The sequence below is a fragment of the Sarcophilus harrisii genome, chromosome 1 (genome assembly GCF_902635505.1).
Source record: "Sarcophilus harrisii chromosome 1, mSarHar1.11, whole genome shotgun sequence".
NCBI lineage: Eukaryota > Metazoa > Chordata > Mammalia > Dasyuromorphia > Dasyuridae > Sarcophilus > Sarcophilus harrisii.
In genome coordinates this window covers 260,003,668-260,031,027 of record NC_045426.1, presented here as the reverse complement: position 1 = coordinate 260,031,027, position 27,360 = coordinate 260,003,668, and the positions used below count along the sequence as shown (strand labels likewise).

General features: G+C 35.1%; 1 protein-coding gene across 7 annotated transcripts in view; it reads right to left on the bottom strand.

Moving 5' to 3' along the window:
- Positions 1-27,360, bottom strand: part of IQCE (IQ motif containing E) — a 181,969-nt gene that overhangs the window by 107,283 nt on the left and 47,326 nt on the right. For all 7 annotated transcript variants that reach the window (XM_031941151.1, XM_031941136.1, XM_031941131.1 and 4 more), the window contains 8 exons: positions 25,543-25,613; positions 20,140-20,253; positions 17,415-17,465; positions 15,975-16,045; positions 7,246-7,318; positions 6,885-6,934; positions 4,878-5,041; positions 1,927-1,982 (listed from right to left, as the gene is read on the bottom strand). In XM_031941151.1, coding sequence (XP_031797011.1) covers positions 1,927-1,982; positions 4,878-5,041; positions 6,885-6,934; positions 7,246-7,318; positions 15,975-16,045; positions 17,415-17,465; positions 20,140-20,253; positions 25,543-25,613 — 650 coding nt within the window. The remainder of the gene's footprint in view (positions 1-1,926; positions 1,983-4,877; positions 5,042-6,884; positions 6,935-7,245; positions 7,319-15,974; positions 16,046-17,414; positions 17,466-20,139; positions 20,254-25,542; positions 25,614-27,360) is intronic.

Below are 27,360 nucleotides of genomic sequence, written 5' to 3'. Positions count from 1 at the left end.
GGTCCAGTGCTCTGTCCACTGAGCCACCTAGTTTCCCCATTCTTAGTAATGCTCTAAGCTACAGAATAATGGCTGATCTCCACTACTAAAACTTCCTCACTTTGAGTTCCTTACACCAATGGCATTAAAAATCTTGACCATATTAAAACAATTGAAATTTATCAAGATGACTAATATTTCCCAAAGAGATACTAAAGGAGGAAAAAGGACTTGTATGTGCCAAAATGTTTGTGGCAGCCCTGTTTGTAGTGGCTAGAAACTGGAAAATGAATGGATGCCCATCAATTGGAGAATGGTTGGGTAAATTGTGGTATATGAATGCTATGGAATATTATTGTTCTGTAAGAAATGACCAGCAGGATGAATACAGAGTGTCTTGGAGAGACTTACATGAACTGATGCTAAGTGAAATGAGCAGAACCAGGAGATCATTATATACTTCAACAACGATACTGTATGAAGATGTAATCTGATGGAAGTGGATTTCTTTGACAAAGAGAAGATCTAACTCAGTTTCAATTGACCAAGGATGGACAGAAGCAGCTACACCCAAAGAAATAACACTGGGAAATGAAATGTAAACTGTTTACATTTTTGTTTTTCTTCCCGGGTTATTTATATCTTCTGAATCCAATTCTTCCTGTTCAACAAGAGAACTGTTCGGTTCTGCACACATATATTGTATCTAGGATATACTACGACATATTTAACATGTATAGGACTGCTTACCATCTAGGGGAGGGGGTGGAGGGAGGGAGGGGAAAAATCGGAACAGAAGTGAGTGCAAGGGATAATGTAAAAAATTACCCTGGCATGGGTTCTGTCAATAAAAAGTTATAATTATTAAAAAAAAAAAAAGATGACTAATATTTCACCCAGTGGGCCAGTTTTTAAAAAACAAATTTTATAATGATGATTGTTGGAGGGGATGCGGGAAAACTGGGACATTGATTCATTGTTGGTGGAGTTGTGAACGAATCCAACCATTTTGGAGAGTAGTTTGGAACTATGCTCAAAAAGTTATCAAACTGTGCATACCCTTTGATCCAGCAGTGTTACTACTGGGATTATATCCCAAAGAGATTATAAAGAAGGGAAAGGGACCTGTATGTGCACGAATGTTTGTGGCAGCCCTTTTTGTAGTGGCTAGAAACTGGAAACTGAATGGATGTCCATCAGTTGGAGAATGGCTGAATAAATTGTGGTATATGAAAATTATGGAATATTACTGTTCTGTAAGAAATGACCAACAGGATGATTTCAGAAAGGCCTGGAGAGACTTACACGAACTGATGCTGAGTGAAATGAGCAGGACCAGGAGATCATTATATACTTCAACAACAATACTAGATGATGACCAGTTCTGATGGATCAGGCCATCCTCAGCAACAAGATCAACCAAATCATTTCTAATGGAGCAGTAATGAACTGAACTAGCTATACCCAGAAAAAGAACTCTGGGAGATGACTAAAAACCATTACATTGAATTCCCAATCCCTATATTTATGCACACCTGCATTTTTGATTTCCTTCACAAGCTAATTGTACAATAATTCAGAGTCTGATTCTTTTTGTACAGCAAAATAATGTTTTGGTCATGTATACTTATTGTGTATCTAAGTTATATTTTAATATATTTAACATCTACTGGTCATCCTGCCATTTAGGGGAGGGGGTGGGGGGAGTAAGAGGTGAAAAATTGGAACAAGAGGTTTGGCAATTGTTAATGCTGTAAAGTTACCCATGTATATATCCTGTAAATTAAAGGCTATTAAATAAAAAAAAAAAAAACAAAAAAAAACAAATTTTAAAAACATAAGTCATATCACTTAAAAAATTAAAAATAGTATAAATTAAACCAAAAATTAAATATAAATACAAAATAAAAAGCATAAAAAACTTTTAAAAATAATTATGTCACTCACCTTTTCCAACTCTGAGATTCGTCTCATTAGCCTTTGTTTACTCCATTCACTATAACCTAAAGGGAACAACAATGCCTTTAATAGACAATCAATCAGCATTTAATAAGTCCCTACAATATGTCAGGTACTGTGCAAGGCTGGGAGGATACAGACAAAAATGGCAGACACTCCAGAGAAGGCACCATATATGAATAAATAAGTATATACAAAATAAATACAAGACAAAAGGGGGGAAGAGAAAGATGTAGCAATAGAAGCACCAAAAAGAAAAGCTTCATGTTTAAGGTAGTGTGTTGAAGCAAATGAAATGAGGGATGTTAAAAGGTGCAGCACATTATCAGGGTGAGTTACAGTCAGAACAATAGTGCAGAGGTGGGAAATGGGTGTTTTGTATGGAAAACAGCAAGACAGATAGTTGCCAGACACAGGATATAGAAAAGGGATAAAGGAAGGAATAACAAACAGCAATACTCATTTCAAGGGGCTAAATAAAACTCAACTTTCAGAAGCTGATATAAAAGATGAGATAACGGGGAAGGAAATTACTTTTATATAGCACTTACTATGTGTCAGGCACTCTGCTGGGAGTTTTGTAAATATTTCCTCGTTGGATTCTTACAACAACCCTATACTGTAATTATCCCCATTTTGAAGTTAAAGGAACTGAGGCGAATAGAGGTTAAATGACTAATCCAAGGTCACACAAATCAGTAAATATCTGAGACTGGGTTTGAACTCCAGTTTTCCTGACTCCAGGTCCAGTGATCCACCCACTGTGCCAAAAGCTGACTCTTTAACACTGAAACCTTAAACACTATTCCTACACCATGCTAAAATTCAGAAGGCATATTTCAAATTATGTCAAGATTTATTACTATTTGGAACTATGGCCAAAGGGCTATCAAACTGTGCATTCCCTTTAATCCAGCAGTGATTCTACTGGGTCTGAATCCCAAAGAGATCAAAAAAGGGAAAAAGACCCACATGTGAAAAAATGTTTGTAGCAGTTCTTTTTATAATGGCAAGGAAACGGAAACTGAGTGGATCCCACAGTTGGGGAAAAGCTGAATAAGTTATGGCTATATAATTGTACAATATTTCAGAGTCTGATTCTTTTTGTACAGCAAAATAACGGTTTGGTCATGTATACTTATTGTGTATCTAATTTATATTTTAATATATTTAACATCTACTGGTCATCCTGCCATCTGGGGGAGGGGGTGCGGGATAAGAGGTGAAAAATTGGAACAAGAGGTTTGGCAATTGTTAATGCTGTAAAGTTACCCATGCATATAACCTGTAAATAAAAGGCTATTAAATTTAAAAAATAAAAAAAAATAAGTTATGGCTATAAACGTGATGGAATATTATTGTTCTATAAGAAATGATCAGCAGGATGATTTCAGAAAAGCCTGGAAAGACTTTACATGAACTAATTTGAAGTGCAGTGAGCAGAACCAGAAAAACTTTGTATACAATGACAAGATTATGGGAAGATCAATTGCGATGGACATGGTTCTTTTTCAAGTGATTCAAGGCAATTCTAATAGACTTGTCATGGAAAGAGCCATCTGCGTTGAGAGAGAGAACCATGGAAACAATGTGGATCAAAGCAGAATATTTTCACCTTTGTTGCTGTTAATTTTTTCCCTCATTTTTCTTTCACCTTTTGATCTGATTTTTCCTGTGCAATATGGTGAATATGGAAATATGTTTTAAAGAACTGTTTTTTTCTGGTTTTACTTGCACATTGTTTTTTTGTTGTTGTTGTTGTTTTTTACACATTTCCTTGTGAATCATGTTGGGTGAGAAAAATCAGAACAAAGGGAAAAACCACGAGAGAGAAAAAAAAAACAGAAAAAAAAAGAAAAAAAATGAACATAGCATGTGTTAATTTATATTTAGTCTTGGCGTTTTCTATCAAAAGTTTATTGGGATTGTCTTGGATCACTAAACTGCTGAAAAGAACCAAGTCTGTCATAGTTAATCATTGCACATTATTACTGTCTGTATACAACCATTCCTAGTTGTGCTTATTTCGCTCAGCATCAGTTCATGTAAATCTTTCCAGGCCTTTCTAAAATCAGCTAGTTCATTATTTTTTAAACAACAATATACTATTACTTTCATATAACATAACTGATTCAGCCATTCCCTATCTACTCATTTTCCAATTCTTTGCCACCACATAAAGAGCTGCTACAAATATTTTTGCACATATGAGTCCTTTTCCCTCCTTTATGATTTCTTTGGGATACAGACCCAGTAGTGGCACTTCTGGATCACAGTTTTATAGCCTTTGGGGAAAGTTCCAAATTATTATCCAGAACGGTTGGATCAGTTCACACCTCCACCAATATATTAATGTTCTAGTTTCCCCACATCCCTTCTAACATTTATCATTATCTTTTCCTGTCATCTTAGCCAATTTGAGAAATATGAGGTGGGACTTCAGAGTTGTTTTAATTTGAATTTCTCTAATCAATAGTGATTTAGATCTACAGTAGTTCTAAAAATTGTTCATACACTCTGATGTTTAGAAGAATACATATGTTTAATCTATATTGAACTGTTTGCTGCTGTTTTTTTTTTTTTATGGGACAGAAAAATTTAGAGCACAAGGTTTTGCAAAGGTAAATGTTGAAAACTATCTTTACATGTATTTGGAAAAATAAAAAGTTATTAAAAAAAAAAAAAAAGATCCACTCGCCTAATGGTAAAGATATAGAGTCATATTAACTGCATGCTTTGACTTTTCAAAAGATAAATTCTCCCCAAAGCTTTATGGCCTTGTTTCAGATACTAGCAATATGCCAAAATAAATCATGTGGCTGGGCAGAGTAAAGGCTGAGACTCCTGTGGCATCCTTGATCTTTACCCTCATGGAAAAGCTGAAGTTAAATCCCCCTTCATTTGTAAATGCTCTTGTAGATGATATTTGTAGATGATACCTTTTGCTTTATTAGAAATAGGGGAATTGCTTAGCACCCGATCCAAATCTTCTTTTAAGCTTTGGTTCTCCTCTTGAAGTTCCTGAACATTTCTAGACAAGTGGAGAACAGTAGCACTCAATTTCTTCTGCCTTTTCTGAGTTGATTTCTTGTCAGTTGGGGACCTATGTACAAAACAAACCAAAAAGTAAAATATCTCAAAGATAAACAAATGATTTCTAAACAAATGGTATTACCATTAATGTCATTAATCAGGAGAAAAGATTATATTTTTCTCTTCTCAAATTATTTAAACTAAAACAAGTCAACTAGTCAATCTTTTCAATATCCAAGGTAAAACTTACCCCAGGTTTTATTTTTCCTATGCTTTAAAAAAAAAAATCACAAGAGAGCTCTCTGGCTTCATATTTAAAGAGAGATTTTATTAATGCTAAAATACAGGTAGCTAGCACAGAGATAGGGGTGGAAAGAGAAACACTGTTTTTGAAAACACTTCAGTGGGTCCAAAGCTATGTTGTTCAGTTGCTTTTGTTCAGTCATTTTTTTAGTCATGTCCAACTCTTCATGACTGCATTTTTGGTTTTCTTGGCAAAGATACTGGAGGGGTTTGCCCTTTCCTTCTCCAACTCTTAGCAATGAGGACCTTCTGAAGCAGAGTTATGTGACTTGTCCAGGATCACACAGATAATAACTGTCTGAGGCCAGAATTGAATTCAGGAAGAGGACCCTTCCTGATTCCAGGCCCAGCATTCTGTGCACTATGGTGCCACCTAGCGACCCCCAAAGCTACAGTGTTCCTCTTAAGACTTTCTTTGAAACCTTCTGATTTGCCTTTAAAAACAAAAACAAAAACAAACTATAATTGACATTAAGAATAGTGAAGTTCAAATGGAATGTAGAGTTCAATAGAACGTGGAAGCAGATAATATGGAAACAGTGCTCCAAATGGTGCTAAGAAGGGGAGAACTTTAAATCAAATCAAGGATCCAAAAATACGATAACTAGAGCAATAAAGTAGAAGAAATCTATTTTAAGACAGAATCTATGCTAACTCATATCATATCCGCTGAACCATGGGAAGGGGCTTCTGCCTGGCATTTTATGTCCATGCCAGTCTGGTTCCAGCTTATCTTTCCAGGCTTATTGCCTAGGACTCTTTTCCATCTACTCTTATGTTCCAACCAATGTGTCCCTGACTGAAATGCACTTTCTTCTAATCTGTAATTTATACAACTGATTTCCGTCATCAAGGTTCATCTCAGATGTCTCTTCCTAGCGAATATTATACATGCACTTACTGGTATTCCTACTGTTTCCCTGTTTCCCCTCAAATGGAAACTGTTGTGTTATCTTTATGATCCCAAGATGTAGCATGATGCATTGCATATAATAAGCACTTAATATTTGTTGGATGAATGAATAGAATGTCTGGTATATTTCCAGATAATATAAACTGAGAGAAATTAAAGTGGGAGAATAAAATTGTACTAAGATGACAGCTTATGTGACATAGTGGGAAAAGCAATGGACTTGAAAACAAGATCTAGGTTTTAATCCTGACTCCAATAATTAACTGTCTGACCATGGGCAAGCCATTTAACCTGACAGTCAAGTTTCTTCATTTATGCAATGGAGATGATAATGATGATGATATATTTAATTCAGAGCTACCGAAAGTAAAATTCTTTGCAAACCTTAATGCATTATGTGAAAGTGTTATAAAACAGGTGGAGTTTAAGAACTAGCATCTTGATAACAGACCTAATTAAAATATTATCAACAATTAAAAAGCTAATAATGAGAATCATCTCTGTGATTCGAGAAGCTCAGATGTCTAGATGTGAGAGGTCTAATTCTAACTATTCTTTTTTTAAAAAAGAAAGGTGTTTCAAGATGCTTCAAAGTAACGGATATCAAAAGTTCCTAGATGATTATTTTCTTTGTTATAACAGTTTAAATAATGTGAATCAATATACGAAATATATGTCCCCAAAGAAACTAACATACTTCTTTCCTGTAGTTTCAGTATTTGCCAAAAGAACCTGGAGACGATGGATCTGCAAAATATCAAAGTTAGAATGCATTTTAAAAAACACATCACTAGCATCGAAAAGAGTTTCCTTTGAAGACACTTCCACTAGAGAGATCTGAGTATTGCTTAGGACCAAAACAAACCAAAGTGTGTTTTCACCTAAAAGTCATGACAAAGTAAGAGAGCACCCAATTCCAGCAATGCTGATCTCAGCATCAAGACTCTAATTTATATAGTCCGTTCAGTTTTGGTTAGTATAATCAGAATATTGCTTTCTGTCCATAGTTTGTAACTTCCCCTTCCCTTGATATTGCATTAGGAAAAAGAGCTTAATACCTCCTCATAATAAGTCTCCATGGCAATCCTCATTTCCTCCAAATTAGTCATCTTTATATCCGTCTGAAGTTTACTGAAAATCCAAACAAAAAGTTAGCATGGAGGTCCTGGTATTGCAAAGATGAGTCCAATATCCTGATGGTCTCTCTGATACCAAGATATGGCACAAACATTCATAGAAGTCATATCATCTTAAAAAAAAAACAGGAAAAGAAAGAAAACTGGATTTTGTTAGCAATTTTGTCACAGTTTAACTTTTTGACTCAGATTCTTCCTCTATGAGTGGAAACAACAATAGGGATATTGGGAGAATATTGCATTTTTCTAAGCATTAAAAGTAAACCTATAATTATGCCGAGTATTAAGAATAAGTAAACCATCCAACTATTCTGGAGAGCAATTTGACACGATTCTCAAAGATATAAAACTGTGCCATGCAATATCCTTTGATATAACAAAACCACTACTAGGTCTGTATTCACAAAAGATTTTTTTTTTAAACAGAAGGACTCACATATATAAAAATACACAGCAATTCTTTTAGTGTGGTAAAGAATTAGAAAAATGAGGGGATGTCCATAAATTGAGGAATGGCTGAACAAGTCTTGGTATGTGATTATATAGAATACTAACAAGCTACAAGAAATGATAATCAAGATGCTTTCCAAAAAACCGGAAAAAACTTACTTGAACTAATGCTGTGAAGTGAGCAGAATCAGGAGAATAGTGTACATAATAATAGTGATACTGTATTATGAACAACTGTGAATGAATTAACTATTCTTAGTAGTACAATGATTCGTGAAAATTCTGAAGGATTTATGATGAAAAATGCTATCCAGCTCCAGAGAAAGAACCGACTCTGAAGTGCAGATTAAAGCACACTATTTTTCACTTTCTTTATTTGTGTATATAGGTATGTTGTGGGTTTTTTTTAGTCTGTGTTTACTTTCACAACATGACAATATGGAACTATGCATGATTGCACAGATATAACCTGTCTCAAAATATGTGCTATCTTAGGGAGGGAGAAAAGGAAGGAGAGAGAGAATTTAGAACTCAACATATTAAAAATTAAATGCTTAAAATTGATTTTTGATGCAATTTGGAAAAAAAAAGTTGTTTTTTTTTAAGAGGTAACATTTGAAAATGTTGATATCCTTAAAATACTTGGAACATTTTAAGAGGCAAATATCATTGTGTGGAAAGCAACAACAAAAACACCCCCCAAAAAAAGCTCTGACCTTCAAAATGTGAGAAAAATGATAACCACTACTAGGTTTAGACCCCAGATATAAGAGGAAGAGCCTAAGCCTAAGCCCTAAGCACACAAATATTTATAGCAACATTGTAAAAAAAGTAAATGACTATTAACTGAGGAATGGCTAAACAAATTTTGATAAGTGAATAGAATAATATTATTATTATACATTAAATAACAAAAGGGATGATTTTCTAAGAAACATAAAAAAACTTCTATAAAGTGATGCAAAGTAAAGTGAGCAGAACCAGGAGTACAAGTTATACTATAACAACAACATTGTAAAAATGAACCATTTTGAAAGACTTAGGAAGTTATTATTATTCCAGTGGTCAAATGATTAAGTTTATTATCTACTTCGTCTCAGAGGTGACGTGCTTACAGATGTAATACAAGACACATTTATGGTCATGATCATATGGAAATTTGTTTTGCTTGGCTATATGAATTTGTTACGGGATTTTGTTTTTCTGCCTATTTTTCTTTTTAATTCCTTGATTTTAAAAATTCTTACAAAAACTATATATTTAAATTAACTAGCATTTTTTTTTCTCCTTTTCACTCACACCTCTCCACCTCCAAAAAAAAGGACACAGGTACAGAGTCACAAATCTGCTCCCAACCCTGAGGTCACTTACAAAGCTAGCAAGATGAATCTTTAAGAGCCACCACCAGGCATGATCACCGTTTTGTTTTTTTTTTTTTAATTAAAGTTTTTTATGTTGAAAATATATACATGGATAATTTAAAACATGTGTTCTAAAATTTTCCCTGCCTTCCTCCCACTCCTTCCCCTAGCTGGTATGTAATCCAATATGTGTTAAACATGCACAATTTTTCAATACAATACAATTATCACGCTGCACAATACCCACAGTCTTCTCTCCAGGTACAGATGGCTCTCTCTATTCTCTCTATTGGCTTAGCCTGAATCACCTCATTGTTGAAAAAAAGCCACATCCATCAGAATTGATCATCATATAATTTTGTTGTTGCCATGTACAATGATCTCCTGTTTCTGCTCATTTCACTCAGCATCAGTTCACGTAAGTCTCCCCAGGCCTCTCTGAATAATCCTGCTAGTCGTTTCTTACAGAACAATAATATTCCATAACATTCATATACTACTATTTATTCAGCCATTTTCCAACTGATGGGCATCCACTCAGTTTCCAATTCCTTGCCATTACAAAAAGGGCTGTTACAAACATTTTTGCACATGTAGATCTTTTTCTCTCCTTTATGATCTCTTTAGGATATAGACCTGGTAGAAACACTGCTAGATCAAAGGGTATTATGCACAGTGTAATACCCCAGTTCCAAATTGCTCTCCAGAATGGTTGAATCAGTTCACAACTCCACCAACAATGTATTAGTATTCCAGTTCCCACATCCCCTGCAATATTCATCATTATCTTTTCCTGTCATCTTAGTCAATCTGAAAGGTGTATAGTATGGCTAATCTTTTTCACCGCTGGCCAAGTTCCTCTTTCAATTCAATCAGAGAATTTTTTCCATTTTGTAAAGAAATGAAAGGACACTCATATTTTTTGAGTGTCTTTTTTGCTTTTATCATCTCATTATTTGCCTCTTACTTTCTGAAATTATATCTTAGGTTGGGGATTAGTCAGGGACCAACTTCTCCCACTTATAAAATCTTTCATTTGATTCTGCCATCTTTTCAAGCCAAGACCTTAGACCTCATGTCCCTTTCAAAACTAAACTAGAAAAAAAACCATCTACTCAATTCCTTTACTAGATATTTACTTCAAAGAGAACAAAGGGATTGGGAAAGGTCTCATATTATAGCAGCACTTCCAGCATAAAAAACCCAAATGAACAAATAAAATTGGAAACATACCAGACAGATGCTTGATACTTAGGGAATTTCTACAGAAATCATGCTGTAGCAATAACAGAGCTCAGTGTAACAGGAAACAATGTACCAATATGAACATAAAGGATTATTTCTGTGTCACAAGAAACTTAATTTGAAAAATTCAGAGAAACATGAAAAGATTTTTCTTGAGTGAAGAATACATACAATAATATAAATGAACAAACAGCCAAAGTTTGATTAATTATGGTTACTATTCTTCAAGCTTGGAAAATTAATGATCAAATACACTTCCTTCCTTTCAGAAAAATGGTAAAAGATTACAGAATGTTATATACTTAGTATATAAGATATAAGTATAGTAAGTATTTAAGTATATATTAGTATATAAGTATATAAGATACTTAGACAGTATCTATGCTGACTGGTTTTGGTTTTTCTTTTCAAAAAAGGAGTGTAAGTTCCATAGAGGGATGGAGGTGGAAGTGGGAAGGGATACAATATAAAAATAAAAGAAAACACAAACTTTTTTTTAAAGTTGCCTATCCTTCTTGAATTCATTTCTTTACTTCCCATTCCCTTCTCAGTTCTGCAATGTGGCTTCAAAAAATAACTACTGCTCTTCCAGGCAGGTAAATGGCAAAGTGATTAGAGCACCAGCCCTAAAGTCAGGAGGACCTGGGTTCAAATCTGACCGCAGACACTTAATACGTCCTAGCTATATGATCCTGGGCAAGTCACTTAACCCCAAATGGCTCAGCAGAAAGAAAGAAAGAAAGAAAGAAAGAAAGAAAGAAAGAAAGAAAGAAAGAAAGAAAGAAAGAAAGAAAGAAAGAAAGAAAGAAAGAAAGAAAAGAAAAGAAAATGTTCTCTTCAATATTAGCAATAATTGATCTTTTAACTGCTAAAATAGTAGACTTTTTTCATTCATACTTTTTAACCTTGCTATAGTTTTTAACCTGGGCTGATCAATACTGTCCTCCAATATATTCTCTTTTCTTTCAGATTATGTAAAAATGCTTTGTTTTGGACATGGCTCTTTTCAACAGCAAGGTAATTCAGGCCAGTTCCAATGGTCTTGTGATGAAGAGAACCATCTACACTCAGAGCGGGACTGTGGAGACTGAGTGGATCACAACATAGTATTTTCATCTTTTTTATTATTGTTTGATTGCATTTTGCTTTCTTTTTCATTTTTCTTTTTGATCTGATTTTTCTAATGCAGCATGATAATTGTGGAAACATGTATAGAAGAATTGCAGATGTTTAATATATTGGATTACTTGTCATCTAGGGAAGAAGGTGGCAGGAAAAAAATTGGAACACAAGGTTTTGCAAAGGTGAATGTTGAAAATTACCTATGCATATGTTTTGAAAATAAAAAGCTTTAATCAAAAAGAGAAAGAGGAGGGGGGAGAGAGAGAGAGAGAGAGAGAGAAAGAGAGAGAGAGAGAGTGAGAAATGCTTTGTCTTGGTTCTCTTACTTGTCTGACCACTATGTCGGTCTTCTTTGCTGGCTCAACATTCATATTCTGCCTCCTAACCCTAAAAAGGTTCTGTTTTAGTGTCTTCTATTCTTATATCTTCTCTCAACAATCTCTTCAGTTCCCACAGATTCAATAATCATTCTAGGTATCTAGCACTAATCTCCCTCCTGAGTTTTTCAGCCCTATATTATATTGTTTGTTAATTGTCCATTGGACCTCTCTACCTAAATGTCCTATAGGTATCTCAAACTCAACATGGAACTCATCCAAAAGGGAACTCATTACTTTTCCTCAAAAGCCATCTCTTCTATAAACTTCCCTATTCTTATAAAGGATATTTGTATTGCTAAGTCCTTCTGACTACCCAACTACATCCTAATTGGCCTCTCCAAACTTCTCAGATTCCCTCTCTTCAACCCAGCTTCTAACTGGATGCCAAGATAATGTGATCATTCCACTCTCTTGCTCAAATCTTTCTTTACTTACTTCTTTTATTTTAAACTACCTCAAAGTACATTGACCAAAGATATGGAGATTGGGAAACACATAAACCATATAAGGTTGATCCAAGTGTCAGGGGAATTCTACATGATAAACTGTTATTCTGGCAATAGCTTCCAAGTGATTTGAAATTAATCTGGTTAATAAAGGAGATAAAGATAAGAGTATAAAGATAGAGATTAGCAGAGGATATAACAACTGGCCTACAGGTCTCTGACCTATTTATTCAAATATATGCCAAAACCAAAAGAGTGGTTTAAACAAGACGTGATAGAACTCACCAATGAAGTCTGAATTAAGTATCTGTCAAACCACTGTTTGGTATTACTCTTCCCTGCAAATCTAGTAGACCCACATCTCGCGTTTAAGGATGCTGACCAGGGGATTGGTACTTAATTTTGACCCCAAAAGGGCTGGACAATGTTTTTACTACAATTTTGAAATATATACAATGCCTCCATTCAAGCATAGAAACCATCATTAGCAGAAGTAATCTTAGCAGGTTGGCACTGGGAAGCCAAGGTGAGGCCAGAGCCTGGATTTCTTAGGGCTCATAGGAAATTAACTCCTGCCCCAGCAAGCATTCTCAGATCCTTTCTACCTAGACACATGGGATACCTGTACAGTGATGACAATAACAAACAATTTCTCACAATGCTAGACAATGCATCCACAGATAACAATTATATACTAGGTATTTCATCAAGAAAATCTGAGGCATGTACCTCTACAGACTCTGCACTATGAGTGAGAAGAGCTATTCATATCTGAGTTATATCATAATATATTTGAAGTTTCCCAGAAAAGTCATAGGTACCACTGAAAAGGTAGACACCATGGATCCTGGTGTGTCTAGACACAGACAACATTTCTAGGGCTTTTGTATTTATTAGAATTAATCTCAGACTGTTCAGAGTATTATCAAAGTACCTCAGGCAGTAAGGAGAAGGAATGAGCTGAATACTCTAACCATTCACAATTAATGTGAGAAGCTTACAATAGACCAATCAACAAGCATTAATATTAAATACCTCCTGTGCTGATACAAAATCAAAAATGATGCTCTTATGGAGCTTACAGATTTTAAGAGAGGAGGCTTACATAGTTGTGCTGTCCAAAAACCTCTACATTAATAGTGTACCCTAGGTTTTAGGTACAACTACTAGAAACAATTTTATTTCATTCACCTAACATTTAAGCATTTTTAAGCCAGAGAGAGAGCTGTCCAATCTGGCATAGCTCTTTTCCCCTGACTCTATGGCCTCAGATATCATTCTCTCACTAGAAGTAAACAGTTAACATTTATAGGAATCTTGAACAAGAAAAAGACTAGGATATATTAAAATATAGTTTTGGTTTAAATGTTCCTGAATAGCTACTTTTTCTGTTGCTTCCTTGAGGAAGGTAAATTTCCTCTCTGAAATTTTGCCCTCCCAAGAAAATACAAGGTAACAGATCCAATGGAAAGTTTATTACTGTTCAGTCATTTCAGTCATATCCAATTCTTTGAGACCCCCATCAGGGGTTTTCCTGGCAAAGACTTTGAAGTGGCTTACCATTTCCTTCTCCAGCTCATTTTATATATGAGGAAATGGAGGAAAACAGGGATAAGTGACTTTCTCAAGAGCCACACAGCTAGTAAGTGGCTAAGGCAGGATCTAAACTTGATTCTTTCTGACTCCAGGCCTAGTGTCCTATCCACTATGCTACCCAGCTAAAGGAGAAATCATGATTCCATATATGGCTGTTCAAGAGAGTAGACATCTTACATTACAGAATTGACCCAATAAAAGATTAAACCCCTTAAAAGGAAATGTATCATAGTGATTAGCTGCCCATAAGGGAGTTACTCAGGTTAGAGAAAAGAATGGGAAGTGTGGGAAAGCTTGAAAATTAAGTCCCACCAGGAGATCATTATATACTTCAACAACAATACTATATGATGACCAGTTCTGATGGATCAGGCCATCCTCAGCAACGAGATCAATCAAATCATTTCTAATGGAGCAGTAATGAACTGAACTAGCTATGCCCAGAAAAAGAACTCTGGGAGATGACTAAAAACCATTACATTGAATTCCCAATCCCTATATTTATGCACACCTGCATTTTTGATTTCCTTCACAAGCTAATTGTACAATATTTCAGAGTCTGATTCTTTTTCTACAGCAAAATAACGTTTTGGTCAGGTATACTTATTGTGTATCTAATTTATATTTTAATATATTTAACATCTACTGGTCATCCTGCCATCTAGGGGAGGGGGTGGGGGGGGTAAGAGGTGAAAAATTGGAACAAGAGGTTTGGCAATTGTTAATGCTGTAAAGTTACCCATGTATATATCCTGTAAATAAAAGGCTATTAAATAAAAAAAAAAAAAAAAAAAAAAAAAAGAAAATTAAGTCCCAGGAAGATTTATCCATAGACAGAGAAAAGTCTATATAAGGAAGATTCAGATAAAAATCCAAATGAATTTAAGAGCATCTATAAGCATTAAGGAAAGATGCTAGGGCTTCTTTAATCTGAGAAAGACTTTTACCTAGTCATGGAGGGGTTTACATCTGGTTACTCCAGCTTTGGCAATTTTTGAAGGCAACAAAGACCTATGGGTCTGACCCTTAGGGGCAAGGATAATTTTATTAACCTTAGGTTATCCATAGACTAGAATTGGCACTTAAAAGTAGTTATCCAAGGACTTCTGTGGCCCAACAGAAGATAGGAAGACTGAATGTTCAGAAGTGACAGTAAGTCAACATCAGTGCCCAGATGATTTGTTCAGTGATCTGGCTAAAGTACAATGTTCTTAGAGATGAGGAACAAGCATGTCATCCTTCGACATTTGCTGGTACAGGGCAATATAATACTGGGTCGAAGATGGCACACAGAAAAAAAAGGGGGATAGAGTTACTATAGTGTGACTCAAGGACTGTATAATATGAGATGCCTCATAATCAAAATCTTCATTAATTAAACATAACTCTGTGACCCACAGAGTTTGTATCTATATAAATGGGACATGTATTAGGTATAATGGAAGGGATTACACATTTTTAGGTACCTAAGTATCTGAGTAGATAGTATTGGGCTTGGAATTGGAAAGATATGAGTTCAAATCTAGCCCAAGAAACTCCTGCTCTCACAGTAAGCAAGTCTCTTAACTCGTCTGATTCAATTTCAACTGTAAAATGGGGATAACAACATCTACTTTGCACAGTTCTTGTGAAGATCAAATGAGAAATCTGTAAAGCACTTGGTGCCTGGCACATAGTAGGCACATTTATTCTTTTCCCTCCCTTTCCTTCAATTGGAAAATTCATTTATGTTTGTGTGAAGGGGACTCTCAGGGTACTAGCAAAATGGGGGTTACTTTTAAAAAGAACCGTGAGAACCAAGTGGTAGAATACTACACAGGGACACTGGTGAAGGTCAGTGCATTCATATAGTACCCAGAGAAGCACTGGGTGAGGATAACAACAGAACTGCAATCAGGGTCAGAGATTCTGAGGGTGCAAAATTAAACTGGAGTCTGAGAAAAATCGATAGATGACAACTTTAAAAATAAATGCAGCCTCTGCTAATGATATAGATGATTCTCAAGATTTTCCCCAACCCACACAAGAGCCCAATGCAAAAGTCTCCATACGTGATAGTATTGTCCTTTTCTTTGCACTGCTGTTCCAACTTTATAATCCTCTGTTTTAGTCCATTAATGACCTGCCAAAAGAATATAAACATATCAAGCCTGGAGATTTCTAATATACCTATTCCATCAGTCTCCTCCTGAAATTTGGTCTTTTTCATTCTATCTAGTGTTACATTTAAAAAAAACATTACAGACAGCTATCAGCACACCAAAATAGAAATGAAATCCTTAACAGGTTTATCATTATCACTAAGAGAATATGTAGGAACAGGATAATAGATTTAAAACATTTTTAAGTTAGCAACAGCTCTCTGGAAATTATTTATTGGATAATCCTGTTCACAGTTGCCAAATAAAAAGAACAACCCTTTATAATTTATTCACAATTTTCAGAGTTGGAAGGGAAGACATAACAGATATTAGTATACCTGAAAAGTATACTGAAAGAGTGCTGGGTAAAGCCCTGTTGCCTTAAATATTTTAAGAGTAAGTGTTACTGATGTCTCTGATTTTTGAATCACAATCATTTCTGAATATACTTCTTTAACATTTCCTTCACCACCCTCTCCACCCCCAAACAAGCCCTTCATTTGTTACAAAGAAAAACAGTCAAAGAAAACCAATACAATAATTGTGTCTGATAATATATAATACTCCTCTCTAGTAGGACCCCACTTTTTTCCTCACTTGCCTTAAATATTAAAAACATAACTTGCAACTATGTGTACATCATGCACTGTTAGTATCAATTTTGGAAATAGCATTTGCTTTTTCCTTAAACAATATCCTTTCAACAGCCTGTCACACATATTAGGAGGGTATTGACTAATCTCTTTTATTAAGTACCTCAAAGAAATCCACTTTACCACAAACTGTAAAGAATAGTCCAGAAAGACTCTGGAAGGAGTGTCTCCCTTTGACACCTTTCCATCTGTCTTTCCTCGGGGTTCTGATTGTAGTTCAGATATACAATTATTATTGTCAGGCCTAAAAACCTTTCCTGTGACAAGATTAAGGCCTATAATAATTCTCAACAGAACTGTTCTCAAAATCATGCAGGAGCAGTGGGAAACATCATCTCCAAGGTTAAAAGTGCTACCTCCTCAATTTACTACAAGTTATCCTGGAGTTTCTGACCATTCTATAATCAACTCCTAGGTAGTGATTAAGGAATGATGAACTCACAGCACACAAAGAAACAGCAGGGTCCAGAACCCATGGTACTGTGAAATTAATTCTCTCCATAAATTATAGCAAGAAAAAAGTCTTCATTGGGCAAAGACTGTTCACATACATTCTGAATGAGTACCTCACTGTTCTTCCTCCACATCTATCATTGTAATCTCTTTAAGGAAGGAATAGCTCTCATCTGAATGTTGATTGGCATTTTAATAAGGTTTCAATAGGAAAGTTATTTGCCTTCCTGGAGATCACACTTACCCAGCCAGTACCAGGCCTTTTGTCAACCATACTCCGGGCAAATTCACAGCCCTGTAGCAAAAAAATAATATTTTAAAAAAAATAGTCTTTGCAATTCAAATTTTATTTTTTTTTATTTCACCTAATCTGAGGAATTGAAATTTACTGTTCCCTCAATTTTAGGGGTTGACACTTCAAATGAAGAATTGAACTATGAGTTAAGTGAATGTACCCAATTACTGTTGCCCTTGGGCAAGTCATACAGTATTGGTAGATGCAAAGGGGCATTTAAAAACAGGCCTGGGCATTTATAAGCTATGTCTCCAATATAATTTATTAGCCCTACAGTACACCAACTAATTGCTGACCCCTTGTACTTGGTTATAACTATAGATTATCCTATTTTTACTGAAACTCAATCTAATTCCTAAACTGATCTTAAAGTGTGTGCAGTAATCTTTAGACCTGATCCACAGCTGATTCTACTGGCTATACTATTCAGCTTGCTTACATTATGGATTATAGATTACATTATGGATAAATTATGAACTCTCAGTAATTCTACTCATCAAAAGCGCCATTTTATATGATCATCCCATAACTATCTCCCTTTCTCCTAATTCTAGGATAACAATGGAGAAAGCCAAGTCACTTAAGACTATGGGCAGACAATTTCCAAGGATGATAGATTTGTATTTGAATTGGTCAAAGTGGTGACTCCAAAAGAAAGAATGAATACTTTCTAAATGCAACTAGATGAAATAAAATTTGAAAATTACAATTTGCAAGGTGATATGGCAATATTAAAAGGGAAACATTGAGCATGCCCAAAGTATCTGCCCAGCCAAATAAGCCCCCGGGGAAATCCAAGAGGGAGGCTGAAGAATTTGCTTCCTTGTGGCTGAGGCCACAGGACTTTCTCACCAACCAGATGAAAGTTTGATTCCCATTCTATGGTTACTGGTCATGCTGCCTGGCATTCTTGATTGGAAATAGTGACCTGCTAAAGAGGTTCAATGATGGTATGACAAAGATCCCATAAAGTTTTAAGAGGTCACCATTGTCTAAGGCTGCAAATCATTAGATCTAGTAGTACTGACAAAAATAAGATTTGGTAGGAAGACTCTCCAGCTTGTAAACCACAGAGTTCCTACATAAAGCAATCTAGGAAGTCCTTCTGGATGCCCAGGAATATTTGTCTACCCCATTCCAGAGCCCCTCTAGCAAGTCAAAGAGAGAATCTATCCCTGATGGGCTATGTACATTCACTTCTGTCATATGTTTCCTCTGTCTCTGTCATAATGGGTTGACTAAACAGGATATGGAAAATCTTTCACCTGGCTACCCAGGTCTTTTGGTGGCCAAACCTCATTTCAACTAACAAACCTCTTTTACAAAGAATCTACTCTGTGCAAGACACTGATAAAAGACAAAGAGGTCATTAAGGAGGCCTCAGATCTCCCTGGATTAATAATAGGTTCAAGGCTGAAGCCAAGAACCTAGTTGGAAAAACTGTGGAGCTTGGATCCTGCCACGGAATTTTTTGAAAGTACTTTGTATATACTTCCCCAATCATGACTGACAAGTGTTCTTGGATTTCATTACAGATCTGCCCATTCCAAACCCTGGTCTTCATTATGATGGTAGTAGACATCCTAGAAGTAGCACTGGGTAATGGTTAAAAGTATTGGTTTTAAATCCAGGAGAAACTGAGCTCAAAATCCTCCCTCTGACACTTAATAGCTATGTAACTTAAACTAGTCACATGACCTCAGATTCCACATCTATAAAATGAAGGGGTTGGACAGAATAGCCTCCAAGGTCTCTTCCAGTTCCAAATCTATAATCCTTTGTTATGATTATCACACTGGTCCACTTTCCCCTAAGTGCTGGATCTCCAATGCCATAAAGACCACTTATCTACTCTTTTAGGAGATCTTTTACTCAGATCACCTTTCCATATATAATAGGCTATGAATCTCATATGTCACACATTCTAGGCAACACTTTTCTGGACAGTCCTCTGAGAAAAAGTACATCCTTCCATTATATAATTAATTCTTAACTGAATGAATAAGTTGTACCCTGGAGCAATAATACGCCATACATTTAGATCTTCATTCTACCCTTAACAGAACTCCTCTATTCTATGCAGGCTCCTACCTAGAACATATTCTTTTTTACCAACTACTGGTTTTATTTCATTTCTGGTACTTTCCTTCATTCACACTCTGGTACCACAAATTCTGTTTCCCCTCTCTGCCTATGGTCACTACAGCTGCTCAAAGAAAACTCTATTATGACCATCCCTTATCAGAAGTTAGAAGATGGGCTGTTGTGAAAGACCCAATAGTTCTAAGTGATAAGTTTTACAGCTTTTCCCTTGACTCTACCTAAATAAATGCAGATGTCATTCCAAAATTTCCAGGACATGAGCATTCATCTGCCTGTTCCATAGCTCCCTTGGTAAGGGTACATGACTAAGAGGCTTCATGATGGCTCTGTGGCCAACTCCAATATCTGGCAGAATGGATGGGTTATAGATCAAAGAGGATTATAAATGGCAATCTGCCCAAAACATCCATACAACTATGTCTGTCTAGGCCTTTCAATGACAGTAGCCACAAAAATCCTAACCTAACCTAACCTAATCTTGATCTATAGATCTCAATACTCTCAAGTTTTGATCTGTGTGAATAACGATTCCTTACAGGGGAATTACAACAATAAAGACTATATAACTTACTCTATTAGGATCCAGGAGGTGTTCAATCTGCCGATCCTTTCTGCTGTTTTCTTCTTCTAATCGTCGAAGTTTTGTTTTCATAAAATCCACATCACCTTTTTGAGAGTGTAATGACTAAAAGGAAAAAAATCTACAGGTTTGGCTTTTTTTTTTTTTTTTTGGCAATACACCCCACAATCAAATACAAAGATGTACTGTTTTTAATCCTTACCCACAGTCCTAGTTTGGGGCTAGATAGCTCAGTCATCTAGTGCTCAGCAAGTCAAATTTGAATTTGATCCAATTAAGTAAGCATTTACTAAGTGCCCATTATGTGAAAGGCACTCTGGTAGGCACTGGCAACACGAAGACAAAAATGAAAGTCACTATCCTTAAGGAACTTACATTCTACTGAGAAAAATAATATGTACACATAGAAACATACATATTTTATATCTATATAAAGACATACATATATGTATATATATACATACATATACACACATAAGATATATATAAAATAAATTTATAAAGGATAATTTGGGGTCAATAGTTGGGAGAATAAGGAAAGGTTTCATAATTGCATATGAATTATGGAGGAGGAATAAAGAGGGAGTGTATCCTCAACTTAAGGGATAGCTTGGGCATAAGCAAAGAAATAGAAGAAAGATGAACAGTTTGAGTGGACTGTGGAATTTATAAAGAGAATGCTTGTATGATAACTCTGAATGATAAGTTGGATATGGGTAGGGAAATGCTTGGTTTAACAACCAAGTTTTTTTGGGAAAAAAAATGTCCACAAGATACTTTTAAATTTAATCTATATCATAAAAATATTTTTTCCCATCACTTTCTTAATTTTAGGTAATTAATAGCCACAAAAATCCTTGATTCGGAGCATTTGCCTATTTCTGAAATGTATTTACAGTGGAAATTTAACCAATAGCTCTCATGAATCTGTATGAACTAGCTCCAATACACTCCTGCATCTAGGTGGAAAGGGCTCTAAATGTCAAAAAGAGGCATTTGCATTTGATTCTACAGGTAATAGAGAACTGGTATTTACTGATCAGAAGAATAATACAATCAGAGCTATACTTGAAGCAAAGAGATCAATCAGGAGGCTTATTAAATTGTATTGATGAGAGACAATGAGGGTGTGACTAGAATTATTCCCATCCTATCTTACTTACTTACCTCACTACCAAATTACCTAAAATTTGGTTAGTGATTATAATTGCCAAAAAGAGGTTGAATAATAAATTAGAAGGCTCAAAATAATTCATCATAGTTATTGGAAAGATAATTGAGAAGCCATATCCTATGAACACTCAGCCAAAAGGATCATCTTCAATGTTTTTAAACAGAATGCTAAAAATGATAAGATAGTAGGATTATATGCAAATAATTGCAGAGGTGAAGTAAATAAGAGATATCAAACTAGCTGTCCATAGCTATCTGAACCAGACTGAAATGTATTTGGGAAATGTTTAGCAAAATGAATAAAAATATAATACAATGTAGATAATGTTAATATATAGTTTTCAAAGTCAATAAATATGCAGTCTCAATGTTTCCATTTGATTTTGTCATCACTGATATAAATGACTTAAAATGACTACTTAAAAAAAATTCAACAATAAAAATTCTGCATTGATGCTCTAATGTCCAATCGAAAATATCTGAAAAAGAATTCTTTTATCCAAAATAAGAAGTCCATGTGAATTTTATTTTCCTTTGCTTCTAATTCTGCCCTCTGAGCCTAGAATGACAAGTATAAACTCTCTTCTCCATGACAATCCTTCAAATATATGAAGCCAGTTATCACATCCCTCTTAAATCTTCTCTTTAAAGGATAAATGCTTCCTCTTTCCTCAAATAATTCTTGTAAGGCTTGGTCTCAAGGTTCCTCACTGGGTAATCTTCCTTTGGATATATTCCACCTTGTCAATCTTCTTCCTAAAATGTGGTTCCCAGTACTAACATAATATTTTTCACACTATACAGGGGATCCTCGCAACCTGAGTTCAAGAGCAGTCGCTCATACATAAAACTTTTCTTCTTCACAGATGTTAGTGCACTTCTCAAAGGATCTTATATTTATTTTGAACACACTAATTCCATTCATTTATTCAGATGTGTCTGTTTATGACTCCTTGGACCATAGTATGCCTTATCTTTATCCTCTCCACTATCTCCTAAAATCTGCCCAAGGTTATATTTGTTGTTTCCATGACACTCTCTCTCCGTATCATTTTCTGCTTTCCCTTTTTTCCTTTCATCTTTTCCAACATTAGGGACAATGAGTCCTGTCTGCTCCCTATGTAGCCAAAGTTTTTAAGTTTTAGCTTCAGTACTTATCAAATGAGTAATCTGAATTATTTTTTTTCAATACTGATTTATTCTCTTTGTTGTCCCAAAGACTCAAAAGCCTTCTCTAGCACAATTCAAAAGTGTAGATTCTGCAATGCTCAATTTTCCTTACAGTCTAATTCTCATAGCTGTACATTGCTCAATGGAAAAACCAAAACTCTGACTATAAGGATCTTTGTCAGCACAATTATGTCTCTGTTCTTTATTATGTTGTCCAGATTTTTCATAGCTTTCCTTCCAAGTAATAAGAGTCTTTTAATTTCATGGCTGCGGTCACTGTTTGCAGTGATCTTTGAACTAAAGAACACAAAATCTGATACTACTTCCGTTTCCTTTCCTCTATTTTCCAGTAAGTGATGAGATTGGTTGCCGAAATTTTTGTTTGTTTTTTAATATTAAACTTCAAACCAAATTTCATACTTTTCTCTTTCACCCTCATCAATTCTTCTTCATTTCTGCCATAAGAGTGGTATTGCCTGCATATTAGAATATAGATATTTCTCCCAGCAATCTTAATTCCAGTTTTCGATCCATCCAGGATAGTGTCAGAGGAATGAATCCTATTGGGTACACAGTGGATAAGGCACAGATGATGATCCAGAATAGAATAGGGAAAAGAAATGGACAGACAAGAGAACTATAAGACAGTAGGGGCAGGAACATTCAGAACAGCATTAAAAAGGAGGGATAATCAACATCAAATGCCTCAGGGAGGTTCAAGAAGGATGAGAACTGAGTAAAAGTCTTTGAATTTATAGTAAGAGTTTTTTGGTCATCTTGGAGAGTATAGTATCAATTGATTGGCAGGAACAAAAGCTACAAATACAAAGAGTTAAGAAGTGGAATAAGAAAATAAGTGTGATACAATAGTAATAACAGTGAATCTGAAGTTAGAAGACCTTCATTTGAGTTCTCACTCTGCCACATACTATCTTGAGCCAGTTATTTAACTTTTCTGGATTAGTTTCTTCATAAAATAAGGTGTTGAACTAAATTACCTTTAATCTCCCTTTCAGTTTTTTATCTATGATCCTACCTGTTCAAGGCAGAGTTAATAAGTTCAGATAATTTTATACAGGCATTTAGCTGTAAAAGAGAGAACTATGGGACATGATGTGAGAGCATGGCAGAGTCAAGTGAAGGATGAAGAGATGTGGACTTGTTTATAGATATCAGAAAAAAATCTAGTACATAAAAGAATAACTGAAAATTTTAAAAAGAGAGAGAATGATTGTAGGAACAAATGTCTACAGATGGAAGTGGAGTACATAAAAGGGACAAGTAGGATTATAATGGACAAGAAGGACTACTACTATTAGTTTTCCTGAAACTTAAAATATGTCTTTAATTGTTTCAGTTGTGTCCAAATCTTCATGATCCCATGTGGAATTTTCTTAGCAAGAATACTAAGAGTAGTTTGCCATTTCCTTCTCCAGCACATTTTACAGATGAGGAAACTGAGACAAACAAGTTTAACTGATTTGCTTAGAGTCTCACAGGGAGTGTCTAAGCCTGGAGCTGAACTCAGGTCTTCATGACTCCAGGTGCCACTCTATTCCACTGTACCATCTACAGCTGAACTCAGGTCTTCATGACTCCAGGTGCCACTCTATTCCACTGTACCATCTACCTGTTGTTATACCACCTCGCTGCCCCCAACTCAAGGAGATAAGTCTTTATGACTCCAGACTTGGCAAGCTACATACTGAATCATCTACCTTCTCTAAATATATGGGATTTTCTTATTGTTATTTGGTCATGTTTCACTCTTTGTAAACTGATTTGGGATTGTCTTGGCAAAGATACTGGAGTGATTTGCTATATCCTTCTCCAGCTCATTTTGTAGATGAAGAAACCTAAGTAAACAGGGTAAAGTGACTTGACCAGGATCACAGAGCTTGCAAGTGTCTGAGGCCAGATTTGAACTCAGGAAGATGAGTCTTCCTGATTTCAGTTGGCACTATATTCATAGTCTCACTTAACTCATATAAGAATATATTTATCAGAAATGTGAAATGTTAATCAAATTATATATCAAACTTATCAAAAAAATTTATCAGTAACACATTTCAGTGAATACACATCTTAGTTAAATGAACTCATGTGGCTACTAGTGACTATAAGTTGAAAATTCTGGTCTGTTCCTGGATCAATATACACTTTGTACATCATATATCAACCAATAAGCATTTATTAAGCACTACTCTGTGCAAGACATTGTGCTATATGCTGAGGATAAAAAACCAAGGCAATGCATTTTTGATTTCCTTCACAGGCTAATTGTACAATATTTCAGAGTCCGATTCTTTTTGTACAGCAAAATATACTTATTTTGTATTTAGTTTATACTTTAATATATTTAACATGTATTGGTCATCCTGCCATCTAGGGAAGGGGGTGGGGGAAAAGAAAGGAAAAATTGGAACAAAAGGTTTGGCAATTGTCAATGCTGTAAAATTACCCATGCATATAACTTGTAAATAAAAAGCTATTTAAAAAAAAAAAAGGCAAAAACCAGTTCTTTTCCTATAGATTAGAATGTAGATTTCACTCTAATGGAAGAGACATGTATGAAAACAAGTACTGAGAGAGTATATACTGAGTAGATGGAAGGTAATGGGGGAAATGAAAATCCCCATGTTGAAGATAGTACATTATGCCATAGCAGGTAAAGATGTATGATATAAAATGGGATTCCTGGCTGCTAAAGAATTTAAGGGGATTTCTGCCTAGTAAAAGCTAAAGTTTTGAAGAAAACCAGAGATTCTAAGAGATTGAAAGGAGGTGGAAGAGTTTTTGAGGTATAGGGAGAGCAGCCAATGTAAAGGCACATAGAATGACTATGCAATGTCATCTGTGAGGAACAGCAAGTAGACCAGTGTGCCCACATTGTAGATGTCTGGAGGGAAGTAAGGTATAAGGTTAGGAGCTTTAAATGGAAAATGACTTTACATCTGATCCATCAAGAGTTCCATCAAGAATGAACTTTTTTTATCCATTGCCAGAAACTTTCATTGTTCAAAAACAGTAGAGAACAAAAAGAAATACTACCTTCTTCAATTCAATAATCTCATCATACATATCTTCCTTCTCTCTATAAACAGGGGCCCCAGGACTATGACCTAGAAAAAGACAAAAAGCAAATTAATTATAAAATTACTTGGAAAGGAATTACAATCTTTAACTTTAATATAACCAGGATTTCAAAGACCACAATACTTCATTGACAGAAGAAAAAAGTTTTTTTCTCATATAATATAAGCAATTCATAGGATTTTATAAATAACCAGTATTATATCATATAATCAATTATACAAATTCCTAGAGACAGAAAGAAAAAGTGAAATTCAAGAAAAATGAGGATGTAAATATATAATTTATAGCCAAGGTAGAATAAACTATAATAGGAATAAAACATTTAGACTCTGTTTAACATTTTAAAATTTAAACTGTTCAGATTTAAAGCTCCCAAGATAAAGATTGTGAATCCTTATTTCTTTGTTGTTTAGTCATTTGAGTCATGTCCAACTCTTTGTGACCTATTTGGGATTTTCTTGACAAATACATTTTTAGTAGTTTGCCACTTCCTTCTCCAGCTCATTTTTATAAACAAAGAAAGCGAGGCAAACAAAATTAAGTGGCTTGCCCAGGGTCATACAGTGTCTGAGGTCAGATCTGAGATTAGGAAGATAAAATCTTCCTAATCTCAGATCTGGGCACGCTGATCTACTGTGCCATCTAGCTTCCCAAATCCTTCTTTCTAAAGGATAATTAACATGCTGATATTCAAAATATTTAAGCTTAAAATATAATTACCACAGCCAAAAAAAGTAAGTAACTCATGTATAAGACATAATAAAGAGGAATTAGAATTTATATAAGGTTTTAAAAACTGAAGTGATTATCCTGTGGTGATTAAAAGAAAAAAATAAATGAAAAAAATTAAAAGTTTGAGGAAGTAGGCAAATATAAACTCAGTAAAGATTTACTGACTATATTAAAAGTCTTTCTTCAGTAAATCTAAGAAGACTATAGTTAATTTAACTTTTATTGAGCAGGAATCACTCTTAATTCCTAAGTGAGCAGTGACCCCACATCATATCTTACTTTCAATTTGCTATAGAATAACATGAATACCTGAAGTAAAAAAATTTCACTATCATAATTGTAAGGGGCCCTGAAAGTCCATCTATTCCAACCTGTACCCGAAAAAGGGTACCTTTATACAACATTTCCCAAGAGTGATATCCTCTAATCTTTTCTAGAAGACCTCTAATGAAGGAGAATACACAACCTCCTGGTGGCAGCCCATTCTACTATCACAGACTATTTTATATATTCTATTTATTAGCTGCTATAAAGTTTTTTCTTGCATCAAAACTACATTGCTCTCCTACTCCATCCACTGCTCCTAGATTTGCTCTATTCTTTTTTTAACATGTCAACTCTTCAACTTAAGACAAGTATCACATATCCATATAAATAGATGATACAATGGTAGAACACAGGACCTAGAGTTAGGAAGATCTGAGTTCAAATATGGCCTCAGAAACTTATTCTGTTTGTCTCAGTTTTTTCAACTGTAAAATGAGGACAATTATAGTACCTACCTCTCAGAACTATAATGAGGATTAACTATTAAGATAATTATAAAGTGGGGCAGCTTAGGTGGCCCAGTAGATAGAGCCCTGGCCCTGAAGTCAGGAAGACATGAGTTCAAATCCGGTCTCAGACACTTAACACTTCCTAGCTGTGTGACCCTGGGCAAGTCACTTAACCCCAATTGTCTCAGCAAAAAACAAACAAAAAGATACTTATGAAATGCTTAAGATAGTACTTGTCATCTAGCACATACTTAATAAATGGTTG